The sequence below is a fragment of the Nymphalis io genome, chromosome 8 (assembly GCF_905147045.1).
Source record: "Nymphalis io chromosome 8, ilAglIoxx1.1, whole genome shotgun sequence".
Classification (NCBI taxonomy): Eukaryota; Metazoa; Arthropoda; class Insecta; order Lepidoptera; family Nymphalidae; genus Nymphalis; species Nymphalis io.
The window spans coordinates 9,832,412-9,844,723 of NC_065895.1; the positions used below are offsets into that span (position 1 = coordinate 9,832,412).

General features: G+C 30.7%; 1 protein-coding gene across 1 annotated transcript; it reads left to right on the plus strand.

The window, feature by feature from the left end:
• The first annotated feature begins 7,073 nt into the window (after positions 1-7,073).
• Positions 7,074-10,091, plus strand: LOC126770107 (dynein light chain Tctex-type 5-like). The gene is made up of 3 exons (XM_050489271.1): positions 7,074-7,250; positions 7,857-8,003; positions 9,855-10,091. The coding sequence occupies exons 1-3, from the start codon at positions 7,074-7,076 to the stop codon at positions 10,089-10,091; spliced, it is 561 nt and encodes a 186-aa protein (XP_050345228.1).
• The last annotated feature ends 2,221 nt before the right edge of the window (positions 10,092-12,312 follow it).

The following is a 12,312-nucleotide window of genomic DNA, read 5'->3' on the forward strand; positions in this document are numbered from 1 at the left end:
TAATATCATGAGTATCGGTTGAGCAGTTAAGACGTGAGAGTTTAACAAACAAACATACAAACTCACTTTCGCATTTATAATATTATTTATTTATGTGGGTCCATATAAAACATTTATAACGTAACACTTATTGATTTACGCGGCGCACGCTTAAAAAAAACTCCCAGTTAGCATGTTTTTTCCAAACTATTCAACCTAAAGGTTGAAAAAAATCTATTCTTCAAAAGATTTACACATAGTATTTATGAATTATATATCTCAGCCTTCCTCATAAATCATGCATCCAATGATAAGTAAGTAACGGCCACGGCGGCCAATCTAAAGAGTGATTAGTCAACTGCGCAGGTGATATTATAGTGCACAAGTGTGTACGCAAACACACGTGCGCTCTCTATTCCCTAGCTCACATAATCCGATGGGACGGCAATCTGACACGATCGGAAATAGTTCATGCGCAGGACCAACGGCTTTACGTGCTTTCCGAGGCACTGGAGTGTACACACTTCCAACTTCCAGACTGATGTTACTGAGAATTTTCTGACAGAAAACCCAATAACTTTTTATTGGCCCGACCTAGGAATTGAACCCAGGACCACCGTGTCAGCGGCCGTATATCTAGCCACTTGACCAACGAGGCAGTCAGTTGCCTTAAATCGAATGATAAAATAATATGTAAATTCGTTCTGTCATTTTTTAATTTATCCCTTTCATACAGACCAACAGACTTTGTTTTATTAATATTTAGTGATATTGATTTATCTAATAAGAGATATATACACACAGATTATAACATATTGAACTAAATTTAAAATGTTTCCTTCATTATTAAGTTGTTATACTATTTATAACAGTAAACATTAAGTTGATAGCTATAATTTCACTTTTTTTTCATTATTCTTGTGAATTTAATTTACTTGAACAACTTTAGGATATACTTCGATATCTCATACTAAAACCAGTCAAACGTATTCGTGGATCCTAGCAGAAGATTGTGGTTCGGAGAAGCACTACTTAATTTAATTTGTGCTTATAATCTATTTCGAACTCGTGAAAAATTCTACCATACACTCACTCATCCATAACGGAGCAGTTTCGTGTACTTTGAAAGCAATCAACAGCAGCAATGTGACATAAATAGTTCATTGGAATTACTTTACTTTATAGTATTAAGTAAGAAAGATAGACAAATACAATATATATAAAAAGTAATATCATTGTCTTGCTTTTTTGTCGGGCATATATAACTCGATTGTTATAATTAATGTAATCAAAAATGAATACACATTATATTTAATTAATATATGAAGTCAAATTTTACAGCGCTTATAATCATTATAATTATGATTTTATATAGTGTTTATAATGACAAGCGTCTGCCTAACACAGCGCGAATCGGGTAGTTATTATTATTTCACGTTTCCCGTCCAAAATCCGGGCATTGCGCTGAGTTATGGTCCCGCTGGGATGAAATCTACTCTGTAACTTATATATTATTCAATCTTTCCTCAGGTATGAATGTTCATTAGTCCGAAAATAAATTCGCTTTTATGTTCAATGACCTTTACAGAGCGCGCATAGGATTCATGCTACATCTTGAGCGAAGGTATAAAGATACCTAACGTTACGAAACGAGATTTTATCGCACAGAAGAAAATGTTTGCGACAACATTAAGCTTATCTTAGATTTCCATCTTTTTAAATGAAATATTAAAAAGACTTTACTTGACCACGAAGTACTTTGTTCCTTTTATTTACAAAAATACAGAATCTAATTAACTTTAATTTAAGATTTTGGTTGTTCTTTAAAATTGCTGCTGTAATTAAATGTCTTTCAACTCAGACTTTATTTTGTTTGATATATTTTGTTTTTCATGGAATTGTCTTTCTATTTTTTTAGTCTTGACTATTTGTGTAATTTAAAAAAAACCACAATAATATTTGAGATGGCCCAGGGGATAGAATACATGGATCTTATAAATATCGCGAGTTTAAATTTGAGCAAGCAACACTGTTTTTTTTATTTTAATTAAATTCTGTCATATGTATATCAGACGGTCTCCAGTGGAGCAGCCTAGGATAACAATGCCTAACCCAAGAAACGAACGAAGCATTTTCTCCGCAATGGAATATTTATTTTTAAGCAATGATTAAAACAAGCAGTAGTTTAGTTATTAAAGATGTAGAGGATGTCAATAAACGCAATTACTTTTATGATGATATTCGTGTCTGAAAATTTTCACAACATTTTCTTATCATTAATTATAAAATTTCAAATTAAATATGCAATGCAAACCGACCGTTGAAATTTACTTACATCATATTTTAATTAAGTTGTGTTATTTCCACGACAGTGAAGCTTAGCGCTCAGAATGTTTCTAGTATATCTGCAGTTGAATGCACTCCATTGCACTTGCACTGAGAGCGTTGAAGCCATTGACCCTGAACCGCTTACGTCAAGCTGAAGTTTGTAAGATGTAAAATATTCACGGCAGTTCTTTTAGCTTAAGCGTCTATGGTTTGCACCTATTTTTAAACACACAAAATAATCAACGGCTTAATGGTGTCAATGTCGATAACGAATTCAAAAACGAATGAACTAATGAACGAAAAAAAAAACCGTTGCAACTTAATTAAAGATATGTCAGAATTTAGTTTAAAAAAATAACTACAAGAAATCACTAAAACCCAATATTGATTTCGATACTGTTTATCGAGAATAACTGAAAAGGACAAAAAAATGCCAATTTTTTAAAATATATTTTAAAATAGCGATTTAATGAATTCAAAGCATCTTTTTTCTTAAAAAACTACCTGGCCTTTACTATTTACCTACAATATTTATTGATTTTTTTTTTCTATCTAGTAACTGGTTTTGTGTTCAGCATTTATGACTTTCAGATTAAATAATTTACGTATTTATGTAGTTGATGCATACTATTTATATAGAATAGATAAATATTCACATATTTTATATGATTATTGCATATGTATATTTCTTGATTGATAAAATAGAACTGGTGTTTTTTGTTTAAGTTAACCTTGTAAATGACATTACAACAGAAAGAGCTTATAAAGCGAGAGTAATTGCGAAATAATTGAAAAAATTTTTAGATTTTTAGTTTGTATTCTGTATTGAAGTATTCTGAATTTTAGTATTTATTGAGAACACCTTGTCGGTCGGATTCGAATACAGATACCTCTATTTGTTTTTCTCTTTCTGAATATGCTCTCCATAGATCCTAAGTATCTACAATATAATCATATGCTGTATTTGAACCGATAATCGTATAACAGTATGTCATGACTGAGATATTTATATTAAATGGAATTAAAGATAAATAACATTGGAATTCTATATTTAAAAATGTGTATCTATTTTAAATCTTCTTATAATACTACGTAATATTGTGACCAATGAACTTTCTTACGGTCGGAGCCCTCGGGACCGTAGCGATTACATCATGATTGCAAAGAAAAATATTTATGAATTTTATGTGATGGATATAATGTTCAAATGAAATAAAATGGAATATGCTATTTCAGTCGATACAAGTTTTATATTTAGAATATCAAGTTAATGTTAGAAAATTTTGTAAACTAAAAACGGTTGAGTTTGATATTCGTTTCTATATTTATTTTTGACTGAATTCTACAATTTTTTTAAGCGTTTTTGGCTGTATACCTTTTACCCTTTATTTTATGCTCTATATTCTATCAAGAGAATAACAACTGCCAACTTTTATATACTGAAAATTTCTCTCAGAACTTTTATTGGCCCGACCCAGGGAGTGATCCAAGAGTTGCAGCCATCCTATCCTAGTGGCTCTAGTGGCAACGAGGCAGCCGCTAACTAAAACAATGTGGTTAAATTATAGGAGTGTAATGTATCATTGAATTGCGTCATTTGTATAGTTCAGTTTAATGGAAATACTTATATCATGTGGAACGAATTAATTTCAAACGAGCTTCATTTATTGTTTATAATGAGTTATATAAATACTCTCGTTCATAATTATAGTAATCATACCTATAGTAATGTTATACAAGCTGAAGCAAAAAATTACTTGAACACTCATAATCTACAACTCCGATTTTAAAGATTTTTTTTGTTCAATAAGATGAACTCTATGAGCAAGGTTGTAAGACATTAAGTAAATTATTATTTTGTATCTTGTATTTAAAATATTAAATAAAAATATTAGTTAGATCTGTAGTTCCATCTCGTACCACTCACGATTAACGAACGGTTACGTGAACTGCTAACACGAACGATTGACGTGTCGAAGGGTTTTATGATTTTCACTTGCTGAAACAATTAACAAACTTTAAAGCAAGACGATACGTCAAATTTCATTGCTTAAGTTTTTTTTTTAAATCGAGTATCATATTTTCAAAAGTAATAATGCATCATGTAAACAGAGAAAGTAAATTATTAGCGAGATCGAGGTCGAGTTGATTGAGTTGGCAAGTAAGTCTATACGAATGATTTCAGGTTGATATGCTGAAGTGTTTATAACTCTCGCTGTGAACCGTGAAAAGAACAAGACCAAACAAAAACATGGTCAGAAAAACAATAACTTGACTCGCCAGCATTTGGACATTTATAGTTGCTTGACTATAGTGTCGTATATTGAAAGCCAAATAAGACATTAAGCATAACAGCTTGCATACAAATATCCAATTCGTAAGAATGCATGTCGCTGTCGTGTAGTTACTGAACCTAAATTTATTAAGTCTTCTATCAACGATCATACAAATACAACTTGTTGGCTTGTCCTCGGGGTTGACGCTCGACAAATGACATAGTGTTTCGCTTAAATTCCACATCGACTTTAATTATATTGCTGTTTGTATGTAGTTTACGTGCAATGTATTTCATTATTTTTTTCTTTACATAAATTGTTGTATAAATTTATTTAATTTACGTATTAGGCTAGAGAACCATTTTGAAATAATACAGTTTGTAGGAGATCGTTATCATATTTGTATAATTATGAGTAACCCTAAAATTTTTATTGTGTGCTGCCTAGAAATAAAATATACATTTTTCATGTTAAAATTGAATTAATCAAAATAAAGAAAAATATCTATATACCAAAGACACGGCGAAATACGTCAGTGGATCGAAAAAGACCGTGGAGTATTTTAGTGGTGCAGAGTATTTTAATAACCTTTATGAGGAATTCTACAGCACGTTTTTCCACTAGCCCGCCTTAGAACAAACTTGCGGAATAAGCTCGATAAATTGTTCTCTCCTCTCTTATAAAATCTTTACCCAAAAGTGGTTTAACTTTATAGCCATTTTTTTTCAACTTTGGAAGTAATCTCTCGGTAACCTATTTACATTTTACGGTTAAGCTGTTTCAAGCGAGAATCCCCTTAAAAGCTGTCCCGCGTGCAAATAAAACGTAACTTGTCAAATCCATTCCAGGTAACAAGTAAACGCGATGTATTCAACAGAGAAAAATGTGCGCGTGGTCTACTGCCGACCGTATATTTCAAAAGACGTAGATGTGAAGGCTTTTATCCGAAAATCCTTTGTCAGCTTGCAAACGAAATTTTTTACGGATCTCCGACCGTACGAACATTTTTCCCCTGTTGCAAAGCAGCGGTGAGTTCTTTTGAATCATTAATAACTTTCAATTCGATGTTCATTTCCAGAGTTCGCTCGTACCATTTTATGCACTCTTACTGGTAACATTTTAAGAAAATAGAATTATCTCAGGTGGATAATGATATCATAGATAACGTAGATTTTAACGCTGCAATTCTATGATATATTACAATGGCCATAAAACTGTTAATTACTTATAAGAGCATACTAAAATATGAATCTAAAATATTAGCTTAGAATTAATTAAATACAGCTATGGTAATATGAATATCTGAGGTCCTCTTAATCGATTGGCGCCATGGCAGTTGTTCTCAATGGAGAGAAGTCAACCCACTGCGCAGGTTATATTATAGTACACAAGTATTAGCGCAAACACAAGTGCACTTTCTATTCCATCAAGGCAAATCTGATCCAGTTATATAATCAAATGAGGCAATTATTGAAGTGAATATACAAAATATATATATATATTTATAAAAATATCTTATCCAATTTTTACATATGAGTATGCACATTATAGTATAATACATATTATTTTTTATTTATTTATTTGAAAAGTCACATTCATAGGACATACATATATTAAACACATGTGGATCCAAAAAAAAAACTAATGAATATATTCTAGAAAAAAAACAACAATTTTTAATTTATTATTAATACTCTAATATTACATCTTTAATTTTGCGTTTAAAATTCGGTAAGGAAGCCGATAAAACATCAATACTTGCTTCATAGCATGTCATTCGTTATACTGAATGCAAATCTGTTGACATCTTACAAAGTAGATATCATATTCGCTTAAAAAATAAGGAGTACTATAATTATATATATATATAGGCAGTCTGTTGAAATATGTTTCTATTTGCCATATCCGTTTTATGTTATTTAGTTGACAACCTCATCAATCTTCTCCGCAGCCAAGAGGCGGTTAGTGGATCTATTCACTGAGACTGCTACTATTAATACTCTCGAGTTTAGACTCATTAATATTTTTTAATCGCGTCTTATAAATTATAGTTACAAAAGCGTATTATTTAAGCATATATAATTATATTTAAGTGAACTATAGAATTTTTTGTCTATTTACGAACTTATGTTTCAAAAACGCTGAAAACAAAAGGAAGCTATTCAATGATCTAATCTATTAAATGTTATTGATGACCTGCCAACCTATTTTGATATAAGAAGGTTAGAAAAGGTCGGCAGGTAAATTTTATAACGCGTCCGCACCATAATATTTTCCTGCATAACCTTCTTTTTATACATCACGCGTGAAAAGGAAAATATTTTGATACGACATTTATGACATGTCATTCATAAATTTTAGATGAGAGGAACGAAATATTGTTATATGCTGTTAAACCTTATGAAATCCTAGTAAATAGTTCCGATAAATTTATTTATTTTCCTTCTATTTAGTTACATACAAGATTCGAGGAGAATTATTATCGGAAAAATGTCTGAAACTGAAGGAAAAAAAAGTAAAGTGTCAATGTTACAAATCAAGAGTCACTCTGCCATGAGGTCACAGATGGGGCTGGCTCACAAGTCAGCAAGTAGACTAAAATTTCGAAGGCAATCATACGGTTTTTCTGGAGTCCCTGGAATAAGGCCTACGGAACGAACATCACAGGTTGAATAACATTTTAAATTATATAATAAATACATTTAGGATCATACACAGTAAGAGGTATAAAAATTCAGTTGACACATTGCTCTCACAACTTTTTTTTATATGGGCCACCTGATAGTAAGTGGTCATCAACGCCCATACACATTGGCATTGTAAGAAATGTTAAGCATTGCTTACATTGCCAATGCGCCACCAACCTTGGGAACTAAAACGTTATCTCCCTTGTGCAGTACACTGGCTAACTCACTCTTAAAACCAGAACACAACAATACCAAGTACTGCTGTTTTGCGGTAGAATATCTGATGAGTGGGACCTACCCAGATGAACTTGCACAAAGCCCTACGACCAAGTAATGAACGCTGATTTAATTCCGAGCAAAGCATTTTTTTTTTTCGATGCGAGAATGCAATACGTTAAATCATCGGAAATTTCATATGCGTTTCAAAAAATATTATTTAGTTTCAAGTAAATGAATTGAAAATTGTTTGTGGTTTATATTTATTATATTTATATATAATTGTAAGTGCTTTTATTGTCTTTTTCATTACTTGTAATATTTAACTGCTGATAGCTGATAACATTTTTTTTCAAATTACTATTGTCAGGTTGCGATTGAATTTAAACGTCCAGCATTATCTTATCTTCCTACGTATCAATTAGAACCATCTTACCCGTTCCACGTTCCCAACGTGACAAAAATATCGGATGAACTACTGGATGAACATTTCACCGAACATAAATATAATGTACAGGTATGTTATTAATTAAATTATTTTAATTATTCTCTGCATTTCATCTGCATCTCATCATTTATTGAGCATTTAACACAAGAGTACTCTTTATGTCCTCACTCAAAGCCTAATGAAAAGTAAAGTGCAGAGAGAACAGGTGCAGTATCAACGACTTAACGTGCTCTCCGAGGCATGGAAGCGTAAGTTTTGGTAACTTACTAACGTCGGACTGTTGCTGAAAATTTATTGATGGAAATACTTATCATTGTCGTCACGATCCTAGTTTTATAGCTATTTTCGACGTTTTTTTTATGGCCTTATGCCTGTCTCGTAATTGATCCTCCACTATTCTCGATTATTCTTCCAAAAATAAATACATTGTTTATATAAAATAAAAAATTAAACAAACATAATAAACTATAATAAATAAATAAATTTAATACAACCCTCGAATATATAATGCAGTTTACATACAGCATTTTATGTTTTAAATTAAACTGGATTTATTTGTACAAAATTAAATAAAAGATTAACAATTTTGAATTCTTTGACAAATTATGCTTTTATATAAAATATTTATGCTTATATATAAAATATGTAAGTTATTATGTAAAATGTAAAATCGTATTCTTAATTTTACCCGTTTAGTTTATTTTCAATAATTATAGTCCAGATATGGTTTCTTATTTACATCTCTTGTGTATTCATTCACTTTTGCATAAACATTTGAATATTTTAATATGAAATTATGCGCGTGGGTTAGATGGAAATGCCATGATGTTCATATGTACATATAAAATATATGTCACTTATCAAACAATTTTCTATTATCAAAATATCTATACAGTAATACAGTAACAGCCTGTTAATGTCGCACTGCTGAGCTAAGGCCTCCTCTCCGTTTTGAGGAGAAGGTTTGGACCTTATTCCACCAATCATTGGTCATTCCCGCTTCAATGCGGGTTGGTAGAATACATATGTGGCAGAATTTTAATGAAATTAGAAACATGCAGGTTTCTTCACGGTAAAGGAAAACCCTTCACCGTCAAGCACGAGATGAATTATAAACACAAATTAAGCACATAAAAATCATTGGTGCTTGCCCGGGCTTGATCCCACGATCATCGGTTAAGATTCACTCGTTTTAACCACTAGGCCATATCAGCTAAAATAACTATAGTCCATTGCAATAGAAAGAGAGAGAAATATAATATAAGGGTAAAATAAAAACATTCGTATATAATAAGTTTCTTAAGTAATTAATGTAATTTTTTCTTGTTATATTTTTTTCATAGTACAAACCAGAAGAAAAATAGTACAATACATGTTTTAACAATTTTCTTTATTTTAGTTAGTAGCAGAACTTTCTGAAAGATTACTATAAAATTTTATAGGGTCATATGAATTGATTAAATTGAAATATTCATTCAATGTTCAACTAACAAAAAATCATAAATCATAACCGAAATACTAACAGACAAATACTAATATTAAAAACTTATGGATTTATACATTTGTATCATTAACTCTAATTGTACTGTGATATATTTCTGCTAATCATTTAAGCTAAAATATTCAAAAACGTTCTGTAGTATATACTATTAATAGAATTGAATAGAATGGAACATACTTATTACATAACTGCCTCGTTGGTCTAAGAGTGTAGATACAAGGTCGCATTCCGTGCCTCGGAAAGCACTTAGCCTGCGCCTGAACTCTTTCCGGTTGTATCGGATTACTGGATACGCCGAAATCGGTCAGGAAGCCATGATCATTCCATAATATAAAAAACGTTTTATTATTATCATCTTTCTATTGGAGTGGAATTATAAATTAATATAAATCATAATAAACAGTCGTTTTTTTCGACAGGATTCTCCGGCATTAGCACTCCGCTTAGCAGGTGAACTTATGCGTAAGATCAAAGCTTTACAGTTTTCACGCTACCGTATCATTACTGTTGTCACTATTGGTCAAAAAAGGGCGCAATGTTACAACAACGCCATTACTTTCTTGTGGGACCATGAGAGAGATAATTATGTAAATGTGCAAAGAGAGGTTAATTCTGCGTTTATTCAAGTTACAACTTTTGGAGTGTATTTAGATTAAAAATGATTTCATTAAATTTCTAATTATTTTAAATATAGAAGTATGTTTTGTTTTAATCCGAAGAATGGCCAAGGTGTAATTATATTATGATTTTATTTAATATAGCTGTAAAATATAATAAAATTAATTGCTATTTTAACCTAATTAAAATTTTTAAGTGTTTTTTTTTTTTGTAATTTAGTTGACTATAATATATAATGATAAATAATTAAATAACATTGGAATAGGTAATAAGCTATTTATGATTTAATTTATTAAATAATTATTTTGCTTTTATTTTAGTAAGATTAAATCTTATATGAAATTGATTTCATTTTTAATTGTCATTCCGCTCATAGTTATTTAAATATATTAAGCTTAAAAACATATAACGCGAGAACAGATCTGTGGCTTGAACTTGCACAGGATTACATAGATGTAGATGTGTTCAAGTATGCAAAATTATAGATCGCAACGTTGGAGAGTACTTCAACATTACAAGCTCTGTTTCAATTTCATTCTTTTAAAATTCATACCCTCATTTCCAAAGGATCGCGATACGTTCCTTCTGTATTCGCGTTTGCAGAGTCTCGTCCATTTTTTATAACTTCGAACATTATATTTGTAGTTTTAATATACAATTTCGATTCGACTTAAAACTATGGAAAGTCAGCATGAATAATTTTATTCTTTGTTCTATAACTACTTTAATTTGGTAAGACGTACAGCTAAAATTTATAAAAGATAATATCAAAAGTTCTGACTAATGGCGAATGAGTTATCTTACACTGGTTGCACAAAGTGGAATAATATCTGAACAACGATGTAAAATTTGATGCAAATCTTCATACTTTAGTTTGAACGGTTTATACGAAAACGAACAACTAACACAATGGAAAGTTTGAGGGATATCGTTCGTCCCACCATTGCTAAACTTCGACGGAGCCCGCATGAGGAAGGCGGATCAGCCCTTCCTACGATCGCGTACCGTAGACTTAGTGGATTTCAAATATTAATCCAAGATTAGAACGTATAATAGCGTATCTATCTTTGTAATGTTAAGTAATAATTTATTAAGAAAGAGTCAATAGAATTAATTACTTAATTAAAGTAAACCTTAAAGATGGGTAATACTTTAATTTACAAATTTAATTAAACATGAGACCAAATTTATTTTAAGCCTTGAAAACAAGTACCTGTACTATAAATGGTATTGTAATGTTTATATATTTTGTAAGGATGATATTGCGAAAGAGGAACGGAATTTTGATGGTTGTCAAATTATATGAGAATTATAATCTTGTTAGCGGAAGTGATAAATGCCTTAAATATGAAAACGAGACAAATAAACACAAAAAAAAAAATAGAATTTGTATTTTAATATTCACAAAATAGCTTTATACATAAATTTAAAAATATGTCTATGTTCACTAATAAAACAAAATATAATAATAAATCTTATATATAAGTATTATTTTACCAGAAGAATGTATTTCTTTTCATAGCATGTATTTACAATCTCTCGTTTAAATTACGGTATATACTGTATAACACGCCTTAAATGTTCACCCTTAATTAGTTTTAAGTAGTTAACGGCACCATTAAGCGTGCCTTAATGTTTATACAATTTGTTTTCTTTAAAATTCATTTAAAAATATACATGGATACATTTACTGATGTTGTAAAATTTTATTAGCTCTCAGGTGATTGAACATTTGAATATGTCGTTAAAGTTTTCATATGTATGGATATTCTCAGGCACGTTCCTCAACTTTACAAATTTTTATCATCGCTGACGTCGCATCGCATTCGTGTGATATCGGGACAGAGCTAAATGAAATGCAAATGAAATGGACTCAAAATACTTTCAGATTACTAACATTCCGTTTTATGCATTACTAGCGGCCCGACCCAACCTTGTTCGGGTTAAACAATTATCTTCTTCACGCCAATAATGATTTTTATATGAAAAAAAAATATTGTTGGCTTGTATTATAATTTTCGTAATGTTGTTTTTTTTTTTGAAAACAAAATACAGTCTATGTTACTCGCTGATAGTGTAGCTTTCTTAAGGTGAAGAATTTTTAAAATTGGTTTAGTAGATTTTTAGTTTATCAATTACGAACAAAAATACAAAAAATCTAATTTTATCAATATAGATAATTTCATGCGGCAGTCGCGTGTGGTCTTATATAGTATATACTAGCGCTAATCTCAGAATTAGTTCGATTTGAAAAAAATT